Source organism: Hyla sarda, chromosome 9 (assembly GCF_029499605.1).
Source record: "Hyla sarda isolate aHylSar1 chromosome 9, aHylSar1.hap1, whole genome shotgun sequence".
Classification (NCBI taxonomy): domain Eukaryota; kingdom Metazoa; phylum Chordata; class Amphibia; order Anura; family Hylidae; genus Hyla; species Hyla sarda.
Window position 1 is genome coordinate 17,187,622 of NC_079197.1, and position 25,432 is coordinate 17,213,053.

Sequence of the window (25,432 nt, forward strand, 5' to 3'; positions counted from 1 at the left end):
TCAATGGTAGAAACATCTGCTGTGGAAATTCCACTGTGTGCACTTTGCAGCAGATTCCCATTCAAATCAATGTGAATGGAATATTCCCACAGAACTCTCTTTGGACATTCTGCCATGTACATGGCCTTAGGCTGGGTTCAGACTGAGGACTCTCTGGACAGAATTATTCTGGTCGGAGATTCTGAGGGCAGCCAGTCCCCATAGATGGACATTGCTGGTCCCCATAGACAGCAATGTTTTGTGCGACATGTTTTGTGCGACAGTGTGCACTGTGCAGCGGAAACCCATTGACAGCAACAGCTGGAGGCACGCTTCACTGTTTTTCCCCATGCAATGGAAACTCTGTTGCCTTTGGCAGAAGTTAAAGGGGTATTCCAGGAAAAAACTTTTTTTATATAGATCAACTGGCTCCAGAAAGTTAAACAGATTTGTAAATTACGTTTATTAAAAAATCTTAATCCTTTCAGTACTTATGAGCTTCTGAAGTTAAGGTTGTTCTTTTCTGTCTAAGTGCTCTCTGATGACACGTGTCTCGGGAACCGCCCAGTTTAGAAGCAAATCCCCATAGCAAACTTCTTCTAAACTGGGCGGTTCCCGAGACACGTCTCATCAGAGAGCACTTAGACAGAAAAGAACAACCTTAACTTAAGAAGCTCATAAGTACTGAAAGGATTAAGATTTTTTCACAGAAGTAATTTACAAATCTGTTTAACTTTCTGGAGCCAGTTGATATATATATAAAAAGTTTTTTCCTGGAATGCCCCTTTAAGAATATTCTAGGGTGGATGATATCAGCTTTGCTGACCATGGAGACACTCACCAGCTCACATCTGGTTGGAGAAAGAGGTTGGGACACCTTGCTGGCTATACCCTCCTTGGCTGTACCCCTGTTGGTTGTATTCAGGCTGCTGGCCGTAATATTCGGGTTGATAACCTCCCTGTTGTCCATAAGTGTCCTGCTGAGCGTAGACTTGACCCTGCTGGGCGTAGGTGTCTGGGGCGGGCTGTTTCTCCTGGGCCGGTGGTGGGTACTTCATGAATGGAGCTGTCCATCCGGTCTCTTTGAAGACGAACCAGAGGTTTCCAAGCCAGATGACGCAGTTTAGGAATCCGAAGGCCTATAGAATAGGGAAAAGTCACAGGGCTGCTAAAATATCCGAATGTCATCACAAAAAGACCCGACTTGTATGGTACTAAGAGTAGCGCTAGAATTTTTGGTGTGGCGCTGTGCATAGCACTATCATGATGTCAGGGCACTGTGTGCGGCACTATTAAAGGGGACCTCCAGTACTTAAAGTTCTTGTTCCCTATGCACCGGATAGGGGATAGGTGCATGATCATAGGGGGTGCGACTGCAGGGACCCTCCCGTAATCACCCACCCCAGCTCTCCTCATGCACAGAGCGATGGCCGACACACTCCCTCCATGTATCTCTATGGGAAAGCCAAAGACACACGAAAGCTGTATCTTGGGGGGGGGGCCCTCGCCATCAGACACTTATCCTGTATCCTGTGGATAGGGGATAAGAACTTAAGTACCAGAGTTCCTCTTTAAAGGGGTACTCCGGTGGAAAACATTTTTTTATTTTTTATGAACTGGTGCCAGAAAGTTAAACAGATTGTAAATGACTTCTATTAAAAAATCTTTACCCTTCCTGTACTTTTTAGCAGCTGTATGCTACAGAGGAAATTCTGTTCTTTTTTAATAGTTTTTTTTTTGTCTTGTCCACAGTGCTCTCTGCTGACACCTGATGTCCGTATCAGGAACTGTCCAGAGCAGGAGAAAATCCTCATAGCAAACCTATGCTGCTCTGGACAGTTCCCGACACGGACATCAGGTGTCAGTAGAGAACACTGTGGACAAGACAGAAAAGAAATTCAAAAGGAACAGAATTTTCTCCGTAGCATACAGCTGCTAAAAAGTACTGGAAGGGTAAAGATTTTTTAATAGAAGTCATTTACAAATCTGTTTAACTTTCTGGCACCAGTTGACTTATATAGACCTAAAAAAAATATTTGTTCCGCCGGAGTACTTCTTTAAGGTTTTGGCCTAGGGCAGTGGTCTTCAACCTGCAGACCTCCAGATGTAGCAAAACTACAACTCCCTGCATGCCCGGACAGCCGTTGGCTGTCCGGGCATGCTGGGAGTTGTAGTTTTGCAACATCTGGAGGTCCGCTGGTTGAAGACCATTGCCCTAGGGTCTTTGGCCCTATTATTTTTGATTGGCACTGCATGTGTAGCACACTAAATAGCCACTGTATGGCGGTTTTATTGGTTATACGGGTGCTTGTGCGGTGCTAGTGTATACTTGTCCCTGACTGAATAAGTGTTTAGATGTTTTTTTTTCTTCCGATGAAAAGTATTTACATATTTAAGGCAATGGGCAGGTGGGCTCTGTGTGTCGGGGCTGCTTTTAAAGGGGTATTCCAGGAAAAACAGATTTGTAAATGACTTCTATTAAAAAATCTTAATCCTTTCAGTACTTATGAGCTTCTGAAGTTGAGTTGTTCTTTTCTGTCTAAGTGCTCTCTGATGACACGTGTCTCGGGAACCTCCCAGTTTAGAAGAGGTTTGCTATGGGGATTTTCTTCTAAACTGGGCGGTTCCCGAGACACGTGTCATCAGAGAGCACTTTAACAGAAAAGAACAACTCAACTTCAGTAGCTCATAAGTACTGAAAGGATTAAGATTTTTTAACAGAAGTCATTTACAAATCTGTTTAAATTTCTGGAGCCAGTTGATATATAAAAAAAGTTTTTTCCTGGATAACCCCTTTAAGTTACTTCCCTGACCTCACTGTACAGTAATGTTTCCAAACCAGTGTGCCTCCAGCTTGCTGTCTGGGTATGCTGGGAGTTGTAGTTTTGCAACAGCTGGAGGTACACTAATTGGGAATCACTGTTATAGAGACCTGCATATAGGGGTCCTGTTTAAGTATTCTGACATATGATAACCAAGAATCTCTGTTAATAAAGCACTTGTGATACTCTGCGAACAGATAGTGTTACTCCTCATGTACACCTATGACATCTTTCCCTTACGATGTATAGGGAATGAAACCTAAAACCTGATACACTGTGATATGGCTGGTGCAAGGACTTGCAGATTTAATGGTGTGACTTTTATTCATATATAAATGAATAGGTTTTGTCTATGTCCCGTAATTGTTGTGTAATTGTGAACACACCCTGAGGACGCACCTATAGCTTTACATTACTTGGCAATGTAATGAACAAAGACAACCACTAGATGTCACCTGTGTACACGTTATCATTGCAAAGAAATGTGAGCAACTACTGCAGTTTCCCAAGCAGTGTGCCTTTGGCTGTCAGGGCATGCTGGGAGTTGTAGTTTTGCAACAGCGAAAGGCAAACTGCTTGGGAAACAGTTAAAGGGGTACTCCGTTGCAAACATCCTATCCCCTATTCAAAGGATGGGAGATAAGATGTTAGATTGCGGGAGTCCCGCCACTGGGGACCCCTGCGATCTCCGGGCCGGCAGCGGTGGCGTCCAGAACACGGAAGCTTGCAGCTTCCGTATTTGTGACGTCACGCCGTGCCCTCTCCATTCATGTTTATGGGAGGGGCCGTGACTGCTAGTACATAGCCGTCACGCCTCCTCCCATAGACATGAATGGAGAGGGCGTGGCGGCCGGCATCGCCAGTCAACAGCCACGGAGCGGAGTTCGCTTTGTGCACTGAATGACAGGGGTGCCGCAGTGGAGATTGCAGGGGTCCCAGTGGCGGGACCCCCACGATCTAACTACTTATCCCCTATTCTTTGGATAGGTGATGGATCAGGGCAATAGTCTGGATCCAAAGTCTACTTACCACAGAGGTATTCAGCCCAGACATAACAGGATCCCTCACTTCTTGACATTTGTTCTCTGGATTCTCGCATGCAGGGATTTGATCCTTGATCAGCTCGGGGTCAGTAGCCATCTTGATGTCTGACAAGCCCTTGGCCCATGCACTTGAACTTACCAGCCACATGAAGGCAAAGACAGCAGTCACTATACAGTCCTACAAGAGAGAAAGACAGAGAGTGCATATAGACGGAAGAGACTGGCAATCAAAGCTGTAGTAACTGATGCTCATCTAGAGCAGTGTTTCCCAGCCGGGGTGCATCCAGCATGCTGGGAGTTGTAGTTTTGCAACAGCTGGTTTGGAAACACTGATCTAGATCTCAGCCTGCTGTCACTTCATAGTTTAGGTCCCTATTAGATGGGGAGATACTAGATATGAGACAGCAACTACTCCAATTTCTACTTTCTCTACAGGGGCCATTTACAGCATTAGGGTATTGTCAGAATTGTCGCAGATTATTTTGTCGCATATTATTTGTCTGGACTTGCAGACAGAAAATCTGCAGTGATATACAGAAGAAGCAAAGCGGATGAGGCTTGAACAAATCTTAGCTACAGGCTGCGTAAATTGCGTAATTGTAACACAGCACTGTAATGAATAGAAGCGACCACTAGATGTCACCTGTGTACATTAGTTATCATTGCAGAGAAATGTGAGCAACTACTGCAGTGTTTTCAAATTACGGTGCCTCCAGCTGTTGCAAAACTACAACTCCCAGCATGTCCGGACAGCCAACGGCTGTCCGGGCATGCTGGTAGTTGTAGTTTTGCAACAGCTGGAGGCACCGTGGTTGGCAAAAACTGTACTATCATTATACATCATTATACATAACTCGTAGGGACATGTCAAAAGTTTGCATTGGTCAGGGTCTCAGTGCTGAGAGCCCCACCAATCGCTAGATATAGCCAGGTGAAGTGCGTACCTACAGATACGGGGCCCCCTCTCCAAGAGACCCTATAGGAGTCACATGGTCTGTCTCTATGGTACATACTACCCTGACATGGTACATACTACCCTGACTACAACTCCCTGCATGCCCGGACAGCCAAAGGCTAGTAGTTTTGCAACAGCTGGAGGTACACTGTTGCAAAACACTGCTTAAGGGTACATTCACACGTTCGGATTTACAGCGTATTTTACGCTGCAGATCCGCCGATGAAGGACCTCTGTATGGTGCCCTTAAATGTGCCTGCTTGGAGCGGCAATACGCCGCTCCGAGCAGACACACTGCGATGTGCGAGTCGCCGCGCATGCGCGGTGTACTTGCACGCATCGCGGCTGCTTCCCCTGCTCAATGAGCTAGGCCAAGAGCTGCCGTGATGTGAGAGTATACTGCGCATGCGTGCGGCAACTCGCACATCACAGTGTGTCTGTTCATAGCGGCGTATTGCCGCTCCGATCAGGCACATATAAAGGCAGCATATAGGAGGCCCTTTAGCGGCGGATCTGCAGCGAAATACGCTGCGAAAATCTGCACGTGTGAACGTACCCTTACATAGTACATAGTAAGGGCTGACTTACAATCATGGGGCCTTTGTTGTTCTCACGGTATTTGTTCTGCAGGAATATGTAAGTGACCAGTGCTCCAAGAGAGTAAAGGAAGGCGAACACCGCTATTGTGACGAAAAACTCAGCGGAGGAGGAATAATCCCCGACCAAAAACACCTTGTTTGTAGCACCACTGCCCCGGCATGTTGGAGCTTCAAAGTACTCCTGGTGCAGCCTATAAAAGAGGAGAAACAGGTTGGAGATCAATATGATGGAGGGGATAAAGAGCAGCAGAAAGGCTCAATAAATATTCACAAAGACAGAGAGAGATTACGAGTGTGAGCCTACAGGTTACATCACAGTTTTTGTCACACTTTTTTTTTTTATATAGTTAGGAAAACTGTGCAGGTTGTGTGTGGTATTACAACTTGGCTCCATTCACTTTAATAGAACTTAGCTGCAATACCGCACACAACCTGAGAACAAGGGTGGAGCTGTTTCATCTGTTTGAAAAAAATGTGATCTGTTTTTCTATTCCTGGATAAGAAGATAAGATAAATGTTGGACAATGCCTTGAAGACATTGCCATGGAGAAAAAAACATGTCTGCTTTCTCAAAGAATCCCTGCCACTATTTTCCACTGGTGTCTGGTATTACTCTTAAAGGGGTACTCCACCAGAAAACATCTTATCCGCTACCCAAAGCATAGGGGATAAGATGTCTAATCACGGGAACCCCGCGATCTTCGCTGCGGCACCCCAGTCATTCGGTGCACGGAACGAACTGCGCTCCGTGCCGGATGACAGGCGACCACAGCCGCCATAACTCCTCCATTCATGTCTATGGAAGGAGGTGTGACGGCTATAAAAAGCAATCAATAATTCCCATCTACCCCAAATGTGACCCATAAAAACTACAGATTGCTATGCAAAAGAAAATAAACCATTAAATAGACACTGCCATTTGAACAAACTTTAGATCAATAGTACAACCAAATACAAGAAAGATTGTAATGTATCTTATTAGACAAAAATGCTTCTTTCTCCTATCAAGCTTCTTCCCTCCCGCTCCTCTCTCCTGTGAGACTGTACCCTGAAAATCAGCTCAACTTTGTCCTGTGTCTGCAAGACAAGCAATGGAGAGGAGAGGAGGGAGCTCTGCCCACCAACTCTGGAGAACTACAAATTAAAGATGAAGCCTGCAGAGCTGAAATCTGCTACAAAATATCATATACAAGTTATATAATGGGCAGAAATAGATACATAGAGCATCTTATCCTGAAATGTCCCTTGAAATGACAGGTATGGTTTAACACATTCCATGGATGGATTAATAAAAAAGGTTTAAAGGGGTATTCCTCCCGCGATCTCCGTGCAGCACCTGCATTCTCTGTTGGGCTGTTGCTCCACTCTCGGAAACCTCTGTGTTTCCGGGACTGGAGATGTGACGTCACGCCACTCCCCCTCCATTCATGTCTATGGGAGGAGGTGTGACGGCACGTCAAGCCCCCTCCCACAGACATGAATGGAGGGGCGTGGCATGACATCATGAGGGGGCGTGGCGTGATGTCACGTCTCCAGTCCCAGAAACACAGAGGCTTTCAAGACTGGAGCAGCAGCCCGGCAGAGAATGCTGGGTGCTACACGGATATCGTGAGGGGGGGGGGGGTCCCATCCTTTGGATAGGAGATAAGATGTCTATGGCTGGAGTACCCATTTAAAGGGGTATTCCAGGAAAAAACTTTTTTATATATATCAACTGGCTCCAGAAAGTTAAACAGATTTGTAAATTACTTCTATTAAAAAATCTTAATCCTTTCAGTACTTATGAGCTTCTGAAGTTTAGGTTGTTCTTTTCTCTTCATCCCTTCTCTGATGACACCTGTCTCGGGAAACGCCCAGTTTAGAAGAGGTTTTCTATGAGGATTTGCTTCTAAACTGGGCGTTTAGAAGGCAGAAAAGAACAACCTTAACTTCAGAACCTCATAAGTACTGAAAGGATTAAGATTTTTTAATAGAAGTCATTTACAAATCTGTTTAACTTTCTGGAGCCAGTTGATATATATATATATAAAAAAAAAAGTTTTTTCCTGGATAACCCCTTTAAGGTGTCAGAATATATGCATTATGGGGCAGATTTTGCAGAAAGAATTTCTATTCTTGCCTCAGAGGCCGGAATCGTAATCTCCGCGGAAATTCTGCAGCGTGCGCATGCAGCAGAATCCCATTTCTGCAATAAAGCTGAATCTTGCTATTGGATTCCGCAGTGTGAACATAGCCTTAGCGAGAACCAACCAGATGAAGGAGCTGCTATATAGGCCCCTCCCTATCCTATTGTCTGATTGCGGCATAAATAACGCAATTTTACACCGATTTACATGGGGTGTGAACCCGGCCTGTGGAGGAGAATTGTCTAATACCACACACTCACTTGAAGGGATATTCAAAGTCCACTTTTATATTCCTCTTGCTCTCGGTTTTGTTGCTACAGTCGATGCTCAGGGTGAATTGTCCGCTGTAACTTCCACATGTCGCGAAGGCAAAGATAGAAAAGAGCTGCAAAAAGCGAAAGACAAAGACATCAGGAGAAGGCAGCGTAACAAAACAAGGAATACAGAATGAAGTGCACAGTTACAGGCGCAGTCGTGCATTCAGATAAAGAAAGAGACGTGACAAAAAGATGGCTGCTTTTTCTTTTTTCCCAGAATGCTCGTCCATGGGTTGTGTCCTGTCATGCAACTCAACTTCATTAAAGTGAATTACAATACCCCACGCAACCTGTGGTCAGGTGTTTCTCTAAAAAAAAGATTGAGAAACTTTAAAACAGAAAATGTGTGAAAACATACACCCTACCCCGAAAATAGGCCCTAGCTGTATTATCGGGGTGGGCTGCAATATAAGCCCTACCCCGAAAATAAGACCTAGGCCAGTGCTCTTCAACCTGCGGACCTCCAGATGTTGCAAAACTACAACTCCCAGCATGCCCGGACAGCCAACGGCTGTCCGGGCATGCTGGGAGTTGTAGTTTTGCAACAGCTGCAGGTCCGCAGGTTGAAGACCACTGACCTAGACAATGCCCGGGCTGCAAATATTAAAAAACAAACTTAAACTTACCTTCGTCCTCCGTTCTCCCGTTGCTAAGGAACCGGCCTCACTGTCCTGCGGTCCTGGGGATGGGACGTCACAGAGACTTCAGCCTATCGCCGGCCGCAGCGATGTCCCGCCTCTGCCGATGATAGGCTGAGCGCATTGTCATGTAAGGAGCCGGCCGGCTTCTTTCATGACAGACGGCTCAGCCTATCATCGGCAGAGGCGGGACATCGCTGCGGCCGGCGATAGGCTGAAGTCTCTGTGACGTCCCATCCCCAGGACCGCAGCGATAACAGAGGAGGACAGCGAGGCCGGTTCCTTAGCAACGGGGGAATGGAGGACGAAGGTACGGTAAGTTAAAGTTTGTTTTGTAATACCCTATTTGCAGCCCGGGCACAGGAATAGATACAGCGCAGCGGGCAATCATTATTTGGGGGGGGGGGGGGGGAGAGAAGCTGCGCTTGCGGGTGACAAACGATTATTAACCCGATGTGGGGTGCTGGGCTGATAAACCGGCGAGGGGGGGGGGGGGGGGAGGGATGTTGGGCTTCAGAGCTGCGCCCATCACATGATAATAATGGGGGGGGGGCTGGAAAAGGTGGATACAGTCCTAGGAGACTCTTTCCTAGGACTGTATCCACCTTTTCCAGCCCACCGGAGCACCTGAAAGCTGAACTAATTTATGCAGGATAAGTCATCAACTGCCGAGCCGAGAAGTTCGTGACGAATCGAATTTACTGTAAATTCGCTCATCTCTAGTTTCTATAACTGAGAAAAATGTATCAAGTCCCGTGCACCTTTTTGGTAAATTTTGAGCAACAGTGCAACCAATAGATGTGTGTGTGTGTTACAGATGTAAACGTACAGTAAGGCTATGTTCACACACCAGAATTTCTGCATACATTTATAGACAATTCACTTCAATGGAACTCTGCTGTGTGAATGGGACAGCGGAATCATATTGAAGTGTATTGGCTAGGGGGCTAGGTTTTTATTTTGCAAAAACTCCCCCCCCCAAAAAAAAAAAAAAAAAAAAACGCTGCAGCCGGATGTTAGCTGAAACGAAATGAAGATTTTTGAAACATCAAACCCATTTGGCATTTTTTTTTTTCACTTGGCTTATTTTGCTGTTTTGGGCTCAAATTTATCATTAATCAAAATTGCTGCACGTTGCTGACTATGGCAGTTTTTTTTTTTGGACAACATATTGGTGTTTATTGCCAATAGAAGTCTAAGGGAGCAAAAAAACAAAAATGCTGTGTGGGTTTAGCATTGGCGTTTTTGCTGGTATTCCCCCCCCCCCCCCATTTCTTCAATAGAATTCATTGAGTCACATGATGAACGTATCACATGACTTGTCATGATAAAAACGCCAAGACTATAACCCAAAATTTTTGGAAATACACCACAATAACTTCATCTTGGGAGTGCAAAATGACAGGGCAGTTTTTTGTAGCTTTTTTTCTGGTCAAAAAAAATGCCAGAAAAAAAACCCAAGTGAAAACCAAGTGGTCACAGAACCATAGCAGAGCGAGTTACGGCAGAGCTACGACCTGGCTCTCTAATATGCTGCAGATGCGCTCTCTTTTGTCCCTACCTTTAGGGTACATTCACACATATATATTTTGCCGCAGATTTTTTGCAGCTGATTTTGCTACCCATTGACTGCAATGGGTGGGAAAATCCACTGCAGATAATCTGCAGCAAAATATACATGTGTGAATGTACCAGCATAAAATAATTCACTGCCTATTGTTAGAGATGGAGACCAGTGTTCCCTAACCTGTGTTTCCCCACCTGTTGCAAAACTACAATTCCTAGTTTGCCCTGAAATGCTTGAAGGCATGCTGGGAGTTGTAGTTCTGCAACAGTTGGAGAGACACAGGTTAAAGGGGTACTCCAGTGAAAACCTTTTTTCTTTTAAATCAACTGGTGGCAGAAAGTAAAACATATTTGTAAATTACTTCTATTAAAAAATCTTAATCCTTCCAGTACTTATTAGCTGCTGAATGCTACAGAGGAAATTCCTTTCTTTTTGGAACACTGATGACATCACGAGCACAGTGCTCTCTGCTGACATCTCTGTCCATTTTAGCAACCATGCATAGCAGATGCATAGCAGATGCATAGCAGATGCATAGCAGATGTATGCTAAGGGCAGCATGGTGGCTCAGTGGTTAGCACTGCTGCCTTGCAGTGGTGGGGACTTGGGTTCAAATCCCACTAAGGACAACAATAAATAAAGCGTTATTATTATTATTATAATAACGTCAGCAGAGAGAACTGTGGTCGTGATGTCATCAGAGAGCATTCCAAAAAGAAAAGAATTTCCTCTGTAGTATTCAGCAGCTAATAAGTACAGGAAGGATTAAGATTTTTTAATAGAAGTAATTTACAAATATGTTTAACTTTCTGCCACCAGTTGATTTAAAAGAAAAAAGGTTTTCACCGGAGTACCCCTTTAAGGAACACTGAAGTGGAGCTGTAGTAGAAGCAGGGTTGTATATGCCATAAGGCCTCCATGGGCCTGTGCCTAGAAGGGCAGCAGTGTTGAGGGGTGCAGCCCTTATGAGTGGATGCATTTTTTTTACTCTCTTAATGTTGTGGATTTGTGACTGACTTCCCCATCTTTTGCTGTATAGAGATGAGACCCACGGTGAATCACGGTGAAACTCATGGGGGGAGATTTATCAAAACCTGTGTAGGAGAAAAGTTGCCCAGTTGCCCATAGCAACCAATCAGATCGCTTCTTTCATTTTGCAGAGGCCTTGTTAAAAATGAAAGAAGCAATCTGATTGGTTGCTATGGACAACTGGGCAACTTTTCCTCTGGACAGGTTTTGATAAATCTCCTCAATGATGTTTTTGCTTTATGACGTCTGCGTGAAGAAAATGGCTGCTGTTTGTGGAATCCCCCTAATGGGGCACATTCAGTCAGTGCCTAGGGCTTCACGAGCTGTAAATACGTCCCTGAGTGAGTGACACAGTTCAGTGGACAGCATGTGGGTGGCAGTGGGTGGCAGGATAATGAATCTGCAGGTGGTGGATAGCATGGCGACTCACTGGTATTCAATGGATGTGGTATAGTTTGGTGGACAGCATAGTGACGTAGTGGCAAGGTTCAGCGGACAGCATGGTGACGTAGTGGCAAGGTTCAGCGGACAGCATAGTGACGTAGTGGCAAGGTTCAGCGGACAGCATGGTGACTCAATAAGTGGCACAGTTCAGCAGGCAGCATTGGGAAGTGGATAGCATAGTTCGGTGGGTAGCATGGTGACTAATAGGTAATAAAGTTTGGTGGGCAGCATGTTGACTATGTGGGTGGTATAGTTTGATGGGCAGCACAGTGATTCGGTGGGTGGTATAGTTTGATGGGCAGCACAGTGATTTGGTGGGTGGTATAGTTTGATGGGCAGCACAGTGATTTGGTGGGAGGTATAGTTTGATGGGCAGCACAGTGATTCGGTGGGTAGTATAGTTTGATGGGCAGCACAGTGATTCGGTGGGTGGTATAGTTTGATGGACAGCACAGTGATTCGGTGGGAGGTATAGTTTGATGGGCAGCACAGTGATTCGGTGGGTGGTATAGTTTGATGGGCAGCACAGTGATTCGGTGGGTGGTATAGTTTGATGGGCAGCACAGTGATTCGGTGGGAGGTATAGTTTGATGGGCAGCACAGTGATTTGGTGGGAGGTATAGTTTGATGGGCAGCACAGTGATTCGGTGGGTGGTATAGTTTGATGGGCAGCACAGTGATTCGGTGGGAGGTATAGTTTGATGGGCAGCACAGTGATTCGGTGGGTGGTATAGTTTGATGGGCAGCACAGTGATTCGGTGGGTGGTATAGTTTGATGGGGAGCATAGTGATTCGGTGGGTGGTATAGTTTGATGGGCAGCACAGTGACTTAGTGGGTGGTATAGTTTGATGGGCAGCACAGTGATTCGGTGGGTGGTATAGTTTGATGGGCAGCACAGTGATTCGGTGGGAGGTATAGTTTGATGGGCAGCACAGTGATTCGGTGGGTGGTATAGTTTGATGGGCAGCACAGTGATTCGGTGGGAGGTATAGTTTGATGGGCAGCACAGTGATTCGGTGGGTGGTATAGTTTGATGGGCAGCACAGTGATTCGGTGGGTGGTATAGTTTGATGGGGAGCATAGTGATTTGGTGGGTGGTATAGTTTGATGGGCAGCACAGTGATTCGGTGGGTGGTATAGTTTGATGGGCAGCACAGTGATTCGGTGGGTGGTATAGTTTGATGGGCAGCACAGTAATTCGGTGGGTGGTATAGTTTGATGGGCAGCACAGTGATTTGGTGGGAGGTATAGTTTGATGGGCAGCACAGTGATTCGGTGGGTGGTATAGTTTGATGGGCAGCACAGTGATTCGGTGGGTGGTATAGTTTGATGGGCAGCACAGTGATTCGGTGGGTGGTATAGTTTGATGGGCAGCACAGTGATTTGGTGGGAGGTATAGTTTGATGGGCAGCACAGTGATTCGGTGGGTGGTATAGTTTGATGGGCAGCACAGTAATTCGGTGGGTGGTATAGTTTGATGGGCAGCACAGTGACTTAGTGGGTGGTATAGTTTGATGGGCAGCACAGTGATTCGGTGGGTGGTATAGTTTGATGGGCCTCACAGTGATTCGGTGGGTGGTATAGTTTGATGGGCAGCACAGTGATTTGGTGGGAGGTATAGTTTGATGGGCAGCACAGTGATTCGGTGGGTGGTATAGTTTGATGGGCAGCACAGTGATTCGGTGGGTGGTATAGTTTGATGGGCAGCACAGTGATTCGGTGGGTGGTATAGTTTGATGGGCAGCACAGTGATTTGGTGGGAGGTATAGTTTGATGGGCAGCACAGTGACTTAGTGGGTGGTATAGTTTGATGGGCAGCACAGTGATTCGGTGGGTGGTATAGTTTGATGGGCAGCACAGTGATTTGGTGGGTGGTATAGTTTGATGGGCAGCACAGTAATTCGGTGGGTGGTATAGTTTGATGGGCAGCACAGTGATTTGGTGGGAGGTATAGTTTGATGGGAAGCACAGTGATTCGGTGGGTGGTATAGTTTGATGGGCAGCACAGTGATTCGGTGGGTGGTATAGTTTGATGGGCAGCACAGTGATTCGGTGGGTGGTATAGTTTGATGGGCAGCACAGTGATTCGGTGGGTGGTATAGTTTGATGGGCAGCACAGTGATTCGGTGGGTGGTATAGTTTGATGGGCAGCACAGTGATTCGGTGGGTGGTATAGTTTGATGGGCAGCACAGTGATTTGGTGGGAGGAATAGTTTGATGGGCAGCACAGTGATTCGGTGGGTGGTATAGTTTGATGGGCAGCACAGTGATTTGGTGGGAGGAATAATTTGATGGGCAGCACAGTGACTTAGTGGGTGGTATAGTTTGATGGGCAGCACAGTGATTCGGTGGGTGGTATAGTTTGATGGGCAGCACAGTGACTTAGTGGGTGGTATAGTTTGATGGGCAGCACAGTGATTCAGTGGGTGGTATAGTTTGATGGGCAGCACAGTGATTCGGTGGGTGGTATAGTTTGATGGGCAGCACAGTGATTCGGTGGGTGATATAGTTTGATGGGCAGCACAGTGATTTGGTGGGAGGAATAGTTTGATGGGCAGCACAGTGACTCAGTGGGTGGTATAGTTTGATGGGCAGCACAGTGACTTAGTGGGTGGTATAGTTTGATGGGCAGCACAGTGATTTGGTGGGAGGTATAGTTTGATGGGCAGCACAGTGATTCGGTGGGTGGTATAGTTTGATGGGCAGCACAGTGATTCGGTGGGTGGTATAGTTTGATGGGCAGCACAGTGATTTGGTGGGAGGAATAGTTTGATGGGCAGCACAGTGACTTAGTGGGTGGTATAGTTTGATGGGCAGCACAGTGATTCGGTGGGTGGTATAGTTTGATGGGCAGCACAGTGATTTGGTGGGAGGAATAGTTTGATGGGCAGCACAGTGATTTGGTGGGAGGTATAGTTTGATGGGCAGCACAGTGATTTGGTGGGAGGTATAGTTTGATGGGCAGCACAGTGACTTAGTGGGTGGTATAGATTGATGGGCAGCACAGTGATTTGGTGGGTGGTATAGTTTGATGGGCAGCACAGTGATTTGGTGGGAGGTATAGTTTGATGGGCAGCACAGTGATTTGGTGGGAGGTATAGTTTGATGGGCAGCACAGTGATTCGGTGGGTGGTATAGTTTGATGGGCAGCACAGTGATTCGGTGGGTGATATAGTTTGATGGGCAGCACAGTGATTTGGTGGGAGGAATAGTTTGATGGGCAGCACAGTGACTTAGTGGGTGGTATAGTTTGGCAGCAAAGTGACTCAGTGGGTGGAATAGTTTGATGTGCGGCATGGTGACTCAATGGGTGGTATAGTTCCGTAAACAGCATAGCAACTTAGTGGCAGGGTAAGGCAGACGGCATGGTGACTCAATAGGTGGTACAGCTCAGCTGCAGCAGGATAGCTCAGGGGGTGGCATAGATCGGTGGGCAGCATAATGACTAAAGTGTGTGATATGGTTTAATGGGCAGCACAGTGACTTGGTGGTATAGTTTGATGGACAGCACAGTGATTCATGGATGGTATAGTCTGATGGGCAGCACAATGACTTAGTGGTTGGCATAGTTTAACATGCAAAATGGTGACTCGGTGGTATAGTTAGATGGGCAGTGTAGTAACAATGGGTGGTATAGTTCAGTAGACAACATAGTGACTTTGTGGCAGGGTACGGTGGACAGCATGGTGACTCAATAGATGGCACAATTCAGCAGCAGGATGACTCAGTGGGTGGCATAGGTCAGTGGGCAGCGTTATGACTTAAGTGGGTGGTATGGTTTGATGGGCAGCATGGTGACTCTGTAGGTGGTATAGTTCAGCGGGCAAAACAGTGGCTTTGTTAGCATTATGTGAATGCAGGATAATAAGAATATTCTGAATGTAAAGAAATGTAGAGCTTGGACTGAGACATATGAAGAATCATATGTAAATGTGTTATCAGATTGAAAATATGTCAGGTTCTTCTGCTGCCAAATGTTAAGATGATAGGAAGTGGGTGGCACATACGATTTCTTAAGTAGATCTCAAAGTTGGCAGTTCATCTCAACAGACGCAGCTTGTGCCTGCTTCTATGCTGTATTTCGTAGCCAAGATATATCTGTTTTATACATAGCAATATCTGAATGCAATGGAACTGGTACTTGTAGAGTTAAGACTTGGATAATGCATTTGCGCTGTGCGGCACTTCACCCCTACAGAACACGCAGGGGGCAGTGGCTGTGCACAGTGGGCAGACGGGGCTGGATTTATGCTGCTGGTAATCCACAGAAGGATTGTGACCTCCTGCATCTCCACAGAGACTGATGAGTATTTATAGAGCATCGGCCATAGCGAACAGTAAAGAGGATTACAGTGTAACCTGGGGTGTGAGAATGCACAAGTCAGAATACTAGCCAAGGCTAATGCAGCCTATGAGAAACAGACGGGGGGCAAAAACCTCAGCGAAAATTCACAATGCTGGGAGTTGTAGTTTTGCAACAGCAGGAGGTCCACACTTTGCAGATCAATGATCTAAACTGTATAGGAAATATTGAGTCCAGTGGTTACCCAAAGAGACTACTAACACAAGACAAATGGCCTTATATACAGCCCCCTAAGATGGATCCAGCTACAACAATAAAGGCTTTGATTTTGCCCCATATCTGAAGACATTAAATGGAGTGATATATTTATAAATCTGCAACGTTACACTGAGTAAATGCCGGCATGATGTTCTGGCTCGTGGTCTCATCATTTATTTAAGGCATAAATGAAGAAGGATTTCTCACGCAATGCATCTGCCTTGTGCTTATACAAGGGCAAGAACCAATGCACCACGTACAGAACTATGAAAGATGGTGGCCTTATACGTATATATATATATATACCGGTGTATGTGTGTATGTATTTATGTATATATGTAAAAGGGATAAGTATTCCTCATAGAGAGAGGCACCACCTCTGGTGTATGGAGATTCAAAAAAAGGCCATTAGCACTCCACAGGCTTTCTGGGAAAGGGAATATGCTAAGCAGCTCATATATATATATATATATATATATATATGTGTGTATCTATATAAATAAAAGCTGAAAACACTATTTTCGCCCGATACACCCACATCACAAGTCCTTCAACCATAATCTCTTCATCATGAGATATGAGGTCGGGATATTAGGACAAGACATGAGGTCGGGATATTAGGACAAGACATGAGGTCGGGATATTAGGACAAGACATGAGGTCTGGATATTAGGACAAGACATGAGGTCGGGATATTAGGACAAGATATGAGGTCGGGATATTACATACATAGTTACATAGTTAGTACGGTTGAAAAAAGACATATGTCCATCAAGTTCAACCAGGGAATTAAGGGGTAGGGGTGTGGCGCGATATTGGGGAAGGGATGGGATTTTATATTTCTTCATAAGCATTAATGTTATTTTGTTCCAGGAATGTATCTAATCCTGTTTTAAAGCTGTAAATTTTTCCTGCCGTGACCAGTTCCTGAGGTAGACTGTTCCATAAGTTCACAGTTCTCATGGTAAAGAAGGCGTGTCGCCCCTTGAGACTAAACTTTTTCTTCTCCAGACGGAGGGAGTGCCCCCTCGTCCTTTGGGGGGGTTTAACCTGGAACAGTTTTTCTCCATATTTTTTGTATGGGCCATTAATATACTTATATACGTTTATCATATCCCCCCTTGAACGTCTCTTCTCAAGACTAAACAATTGTAACTCCTTCAATCGTTCCTCATAGATAAGATGTTCCATGCCCCATATTAGTTTAGTCGCGCGTCTCTGCACCCTTTCCAACTCCGCAGTGTCCCTTTTATGGACTGGTGCCCAAAACTGAACAGCATAGTCCAGGTGAGGCCGTACCAATGCTTTATAAAGGGGGAGTATTATGTCCCTGTCCCTTGAGTCCATGCCTCTTTTGATACATGACAATATCCTGCCGGCCTTGGAAGCAGCAGCCTGACATTGCATGCTATTCTGTAGTCTGTGATCTACAAGTCACCCAGATCCTTCTCTACCAGTGACTCTGACAGTTTAATCCCTCCTAAACCAGGGCAAGATATGAGGTCGGGATATTAGGATAAGATATGAGGTCGGGATATTAGGACAAGATATGAGGTCACAATAGGAGGACAAGAAATGAGGACCGGATATGAGGATGGGATATGAGGTCAGGATATGAGGATGGGATATTAGGTCAGGATATGAATACAGGACAGGATATTAGGTCAGAATATGAGGACGGGTTATGAGGTCAGGATACGAGGACAGGATATGAGGACAGGATAGGAGATCAGAATATGAGGATGAGATATGAGGAAAAGGATATGAGGACTGGATATGAAGATGAGATATGAGGACAGGATATGAGGTCGGGATATAAAGTTGGGATATGAGGACAGGATATGAGGTCAGACTAGGAGGATGGGATATGAGGACGGGATATGAGGTCAGAATATGAGGTTGGGATATGAGGACGGAATATGAGGTCAGGATATGAGGACTGGATATGAGAATGAGATATGAGGTCAGGATATGAGGACTGGATATGAGAATGAGATATGAGGACAGAATATGAGGTTGGGATATAGAGTTGGGAAATGAGGACAGGATATGAGGACAGGATATGAGGTCAGAATATGAGGATGAGATATGAGGACTGGTATGAGAATGAGATATGAGGACAGAATATGAGGTCGGGATATAGGGTTGGGATATGAGGACAGGATATGAGGATGGGATATGAGGTCAGAATATGAGGACGGGATATGAGGACGGGATATGAGGATGAGATATTAGGACAGGATATGAGATCAGAATATGAGGATGAGATGTGAGGACGGGATATGAGGAAAAGGATATGAGGACTGGATATGAGGTCGTGATATAGAGTTGGGATATAAGGATAGGATATGAGGACGGGATGAGGTGAAGATATGAGGTCATATGAGGATATAAGAAGGGGATATGAGGACAAGATATAATGAGGTCGGTATATGAGGATGGGATATGAGGACTGGCTATGAGGTTGGGATACGAGGTCGGGATATGAAAACAGGATATGAGGACAAGGATTAAAAAGTAGACCCGGCAACACTGTGTACTCTGCTAGTACCTCGATAAGAAACAAGGTGACAAATACACATGCACAATATGTACCTTTAGAAGAATTACTCACCCATTCCAGAATTTTGATGAATCCCAAAGGCTCCTTCACTATACGAAACTGTCCCCCTGCCACCAGCTGTGAAAGAAAAATGTGGTAAGTGCAGAGAATACATAACACATATACAGGTGTGCCGCTATCCATGGTGCTGAACCCTTCCCGTGCTGCTCGCCCTCAGTCTATGCTGGTGTTTCCCAAGCAGGGTGCCTGTAGCTGTTGCAAAACTACAACTCCCAGCATGCTCGGACAGCCGAAGGCTGTCCGGGCATACTGGGAGTTGTAGTTTTGCAACAGCTGGAGGCACCCTGGTTGGGAAACACTGGTCTATACTGACACACACAAGATAGACGGTCGCTGTGTAAATGTGATAACGCAAAGCCATTTAAAGATCTCGCCTTGCTCAGATGACAGATCAGCAGCCTTGCGCTTCCAGCTGCTGTTTTTTTTTTGTTTTTTTGTTTTTTTATAGGGAAAAAACACAGGCAGTCAATAGAAGGAGAGATTCAGAGCAGTCGTTTCCCCATAGAAAGCAATGGGGATACAGCTCTGATGTAGGAACCGAATGTAGGGACCTGCTCGGCTGCTATGGACAGGTGCGTCAGCCTTCGTGGCGGCCTGTTTGATATCAAATCGAATATTAATCCGGGCTAAAAGGATGTCCGCCTATTGTCAAATACCATATCGGAGTCTTTCATTCTAATAAAGGGGATGCCTCTTCTCAGGACAATAATCTGCAATTATATATATATATATATATATATATATATATATATATATATATCCTTGGAGGACCTGTCATCTCATAGTTTACAATGGGAACTGTGTAATACCTTATTTCCCCTGTGGTGGCGCTGCAGGGAAACTGAACACCTGCTGATGGATTATCCCCTTACAGATTATAACTAATTTTTAAAAAGGGGTTGTCCGGTTTCAAAAACATGTCTTAACTACCAATCAGGGCCCCATTCACACTAAGCATTAGATTCCGATGCAGCAGCTTTCGGTTGTTTTCAATGGGATTCTGCTGCACTATTCATACTATGGAATCTCTGCGGCAGATGTTCCGGATCCCAGGCTCCCGCCAAAGGATTGACATGTTTATTCTTTCAGCGGAATCCGCTCGTAAATGCGCTGCCGTCTATGGAGACAAGCTGTCCTGCCCATGGAATGTCCATCTGAAATGTTACAGGCCCTTTAGAGAGTTTCAAGTTCATGGAGGGGTTAGTCCTCTGCCTGCTGTCCTGGATTACACAGACATCCCATTTATTTCAATGGGCAGCGTGTAATACTTTATTTCACCAGCGGAGGAGCTGCAGCAAAATCGAACACTAACGCGGATATTCCGTAGTGTGCATGGGGCCTTACTACCAGGTTTCCCCACACCCTTGGGGTCTTAGAAAGAGGATACTTGGTGATCTCCCTGTTTTTCAAGGTGCCCTCCTAACAAGTTGGAATTGTCTACAGCAGAGATGCCCTTTTAATCAGGGGCACCCTATCATGGGACACTTCTATTAAAAAGTAAACAACCCCTTGAATATTGGAGCAATGGGTGAAACCAAATTCTAGAACAGTGGTCTCCAAACTGTGGATGTAGCACTTTTAAAATTGCGTTCTATGTCAGTGGTCTTGACACTGTGGACCTCCAGCTGTTGCAAAACTACAACTCCCACCATGCCCGGACTGCCGTCGGCAGTCCGGGCATGGTGGGATTTGTAGTTTTGCAATATATGGAGGTCTACAGTTTGGAGGCCACTGATCTTGGACCTCCAGCAATCAGCTGTAACCTTTTGAGGAAATCTGGCAATACATGTTTACTTTCCCTGCAGCTCCCCCGCAGGAGAAACTAAGTATTACATGCTGTCTATCAAACCAATGGGCTTTATGTGTAATGCAGGACAGACAGGTCCTCAGTAATCTCTCTGTAAACGCTCTCCATTCTGGCCACAATCAACTGGCTCCAGAAAGTTAAACAGATTTGTAAATTACTTCCATTAAAAAAATCTTAATCCTTTCAGTACATATGAGCTTCTGAAGTTAAGGTTGTTCTTTTCTGTCTAAGTGCTCTCTGATGACACCTGTCTCGGGAACCGCCCAGTTTAGAAGCAAATCCCCATAGCAAACATCTTCTAAACTGGGCGGTTCCCCGAGAGAAGCAGAGATGTCAGGAGAGAGCACTTGGACAGAAAAGAACAACCTTAACTTCAGAAGCTCATAAGTACTGAAATTATTAAGATTTTTTTAATAGAAGTAATTTACAAATCTGTTTAACTTTCTGGAGCCAGATGATATATATAAAAAAAGTTTTTTCCTGGATAACCCCTTTAAGGTTTGGAAAATTGGCCAGGAATGAAACCTGAAATAACCACAGGGTGCGTGTCCGATATCACTTAAAATGTTACAGTAACCTGATATGGGTGGCTTTCTGTCCTTTAAGGGGTACTCCGGTGGAAAAAAATTTTTTCAGATCAACTGGTGCCAGGAAGTTATACAGATTTGTAAATGACTTCTATTTAAAAATCTTAATCCTTCCAGTACTTATCAGCTGCTGTATACTACAGAGGAAGTTGTGTAGTTCTTTCCAGTCTGACCACAGTGCTCTCTGCTGCCACCTCTGTCCGTATCAGGAACTGTCCGGAACAGAAGAGATTTGCTATGGGTATGTGCTTGTACTTTGTACAGTTCCTGATACGGACAGAGGTGTCAGCAGAGAGCACTGGGGTCAGACAGAAAAGGAATGCAAAAAAGAAAAGAACTTCCTGTGGAGCATACAGCAGCGGATTAAGATTTTTTAAATAGAAGTCATTTACAAATCTGTTTAACTTCCTGGCACCAGTTGTTTCGAAAAAACATTTTTTTCCACTGGAGTACCCCTTTAATCTTGTGTAGGGAATTACTCCTTTTCAAAAAGAGAGGAGGCATGGTTGAAAAGAATAGGTCATCCTAAGAGGAAGCATCAGGTTTATAAATAAAGTTTGGAGACCTGGTGGGTTTTTGCTTTAACCCGTATGCAGGGCTCATGTCCTGCAGGAACGCATGGGAACTGAGTTCCTGCACTTTCTTCACAGCAGGAACACCATTCCCATTAGCAGGAACCCTGCAGGACCAGCCGTTTAGTGGAAATTTTGGATGAGTTCCCTCACTTTTTTTTCCCCAGGACTTGACCCCTGCCCCGTATGTCGGCAAAAGAATAGGCCATAGGTGCCAAATGAGAAAGATCAAGCTCTAGGTTGGGCAAAGCAGAGCAGGTCGTAGAAGCTGGCATGAGGTACAGGAGTCCATACCACAAATGGTTCGGGAAGCCATCGGGTTAGATGGCATAGAACAAAGACTGGAAGACACCATTGTATCCGATAGATGAAGACAGGGACGTGCACAGGCTGACTAGAAAGGGGGATTGAGCCCCATGCCCTTTTAATGTTCCTCCTAAAAGTGCCCGGGGCAGTGCTGGGCTGTCTGGCATCATTATGTAGGCATTTATATAAATGTTTATGAGAAGACCCACACTTAAGGAAGAACCCTCCTCCTCCACACATGTCAAGAGTCCATACTAGAAATGGCTTGGAGAGTCATCAGGTTAGATGACAGAACAAAGACTGGAAGACACCATCATATGGGATAGACTAGAGGAAGATCTATAGCGTCTTCTATAAGATTGAGGTGAACGTCTCCCATATGGGTGGGGACTGGTTCTAGGACTACCAGGTCATTCAGACAATATGCTTCCGTACACATCCTCCCCCCCTGAAGAGCCATATTTAAGGAGGAACCCTCCTCCTCCTTATTAACATATCCTATAAAGCTAAGAACCAAGCTAGATCAGTACTTGTGCCTGCCAAGGAATCCATACGGCAGTGGTCTTCAAACTGTGGACCTCCAGATGTTGCAAAACTACAACTCCCACCATGCCCGGACTGCCGTCGGCAGTCCGGGCATGGTGGGAGTTGTAGTTTTGCAACATCTGGAGGTCCACAGTTTGAAGACCACTGACATAGAACATCTCCAAACCCTCTAGTGCAGACTGGTCACTTTCTTAAGAATAAAGGTTCTCAGATGTAGAACCTTTATGGATCTTATAAGGTTTCTCAAATGTAGAATCTTTATGGATCCTATGAAGGTTCTTAGATGTAGAATCTTTATGGATCCTATGAAGGTTCTCAGATGTAGAACCTTTATGGATCTTATAAGGGTTTTCAGATATAGAACCTTTATGGATCATATGAAGGTTCTCAGATGTAGAACCTTTAAGGATCTTATGAAGGTTCTCAGATGTAGAATCTTTATGGATCCTATGAAGGTTCTCAGATGTAGAATCTTTATGGATCCTATGAAGGTTCTCAGATGTAGAATCTTGATGGATCTTATGAAGGTTCTCAGATGTAGAATCTTTATGGATCTTATAAGGTTTCTCAGATGTAGAACCTTTGTGGATCTTATGAAGGTTCTCAGATGTAGAATCTTTATGGATCTTATGAAGGTTCTCAGATGTAGAACCTTTATGGATCTTATGAAGGTTCTCAGATGTAGAACCTTTGTGGATCTTATAAGGTTTCTCAGATGTAGAATCTTTATGGATATTATAAGGTTTCTCAGATGTAGAATCTTTATGGATCTTATAAAGGTTCTCAGATGTAGAACCTTTGTGGATCTTATAAAGGTTCTTAGATGTAGAACGGAACCAGGAAATATACAGAACAAAGCCATGACCTAACGTGACATCCATGTTATTCACCGATCACATCTATGTTCTCCCAGAAAGATGACCAATACATCAAGAACATCATTAATGTGTATAACATTTGTATCCTCCTAATGTATCATTCTAGACTATTAACCCTCGGTTCTCCTATTCTAGCTCCATTGATCCCGGTCGATCCCAACGTTTTACCTCCAGCCCTGTCCTCCCCACCGTTAACCTTGGCGGTGTCTTGGTTGGATGGGGGGGGGGGGGGGGGGGACACCCAGATGTCCTTGTATCACACCAGGGGGGGAGCAGAAGGTGAGCGTGCTCTCCGGTCTCCGCCATCCTGACCCGCACGCGTCCTTTAACCCTTCGGCATGCATCGTACCAATAAACACCCACCACGTCCTGGAAACCATGGATGTCGACACGTAGCCCATCCCCCATAAATCAGTCATTGTAATTCTCATTGAGGAGGCATAGGATTACAGCATGCACCATCATCATCATCATCATCCATAAGATGTAATAATCAGTGTGGGTGCATTGTGTATACAGTATATACTATATATATATATCTATAGGTGCCTCCCTACCTATATGTGTTAATCCTGTCTTCTCACTCCCCTCCTCCTCACGACCATTTTCCTTCTGCCTATACCCTCCCTTTCCTCCATCTGTTTCTCTATTATCTCAATGATCTCCCCAATATAGTCTCCTATCCTAATGCTGATCACCCCCAGTGTCCCCCCATATGTGGCCCCTGTACCCCCGATTGTCTGCCCCCTCCCGAGCTCTCACCTGGTTGACCACGTCCATGTCTGCAGGATGCTGGTGAATCGCGCAGCGCGGAGGGGGGATGCGCTTTATCTGTAAGAGCCGGAGATGCGGCGGCTGGGGCAGGAGGCTGTGTGGAACAGCTGTCAGCGGAGCGGCCAATGGGGGCCGAGGCTAGGGGGCGCTGTGACGTCATCGGCCTCCATCTTTACTGTGGGCAGTATAAATAGGGCTGGGGAAGCCTGGGACAGTGTTGACGTCTGTAGTGACCCCCTCAGACCGACAACTCGTCTGACGTGTGTTGTGTGCTCCCATTACTGGGTCCGCAATATGTGTGGCCCCCAACTGGCTTTACTGAGAGCCTGGAGCATCTCCACTGTACTAGAAACCTATGGCCCCTCCACTGTACTAGAAACCTATGGCCCCTCCACTGTACTAGAAACCTTGGGCCCCTCCACTGTACTAGAAGTCTTGGGCCCCTCCACTGTACTAGAAGTCTTGGGCCCCTCCACTGTACTAGAAGTCTTGGGCCCCTCCACTGTACTAGAAGCCTTGGGCCCCTCCACTGTACTAGAAGTCTTGGGCCCCTCCACTGTACTAGAAGTCTTGGGCCCCTCCACTGTACTAGAAGTCTTGGGCCCCTCCACTGTACTAGAAGTCTTGGGCCCCTCCACTGTACTAGAAACCTATGGCCCCTCCACTGTACTAGAAACCTTGGTCCCCTCCACTGTACTAGAAACCTTGGGCCCCTCCACTGTACTAGAAGTCTTGGGCCCCTCCACTGTACTAGAAGTCTTGGGCCCCTCCACTGTACTAGAAGTCTTGGGCCCCTCCACTGTACTAGAAGCCTTGGGCCCCTCCACTGTACTAGAAGCCTTGGGCCCCTCCACTGTACTAGAAGTCTTGGGCCCCTCCACTGTACTAGAAGTCTTGGGCCCCTCCATTGTACTAGAAACCTTGGGGCCCCTCCACTGTACTAGAAACCTATGGCCCCTCCACTGTACTAGAAGTCTTGGGCCCCTCCACTGTACTAGAAGTCTTGGGCCCCTCCACTGTACTAGAAGTCTTGGGCCCCTTCACTGTACTAGAAGCCTTGGGCCCCTCCACTGTACTAGAAACCTAAGGCCCCTCCACTGTACTAGAAGTCTTGGGCCCCTCCACTGTACTAGAAGCCTTGGGCCCCTCCACTGTACTAGAAACCTATGGCCCCTCCACTGTACTAGAAACCTATGGCCCTCCACTGTACTAGAAGTCTTGGGCCCCTCCACTGTACTAGAAGTCTTGGGCCCCTCCA

At 45.8% G+C, this 25,432-nt stretch overlaps 1 protein-coding gene across 1 annotated transcript; it reads right to left on the reverse strand.

Annotated features, from left to right (window-relative positions):
- Nucleotides 1-819: 819 nt before the first annotated feature.
- On the reverse strand, nt 820-24,252 carry SYP (synaptophysin). The gene is made up of 6 exons (XM_056538955.1): nt 24,163-24,252; nt 18,696-18,761; nt 7,785-7,909; nt 5,388-5,589; nt 3,831-4,022; nt 820-1,118 (listed from the first exon to the last, which is right to left on the reverse strand). The coding sequence occupies exons 1-6, from the start codon at nt 24,178-24,180 to the stop codon at nt 825-827; spliced, it is 897 nt and encodes a 298-aa protein (XP_056394930.1). The 5' UTR covers nt 24,181-24,252; the 3' UTR covers nt 820-824.
- Between the last annotated feature and the right edge of the window lie 1,180 nt (nt 24,253-25,432).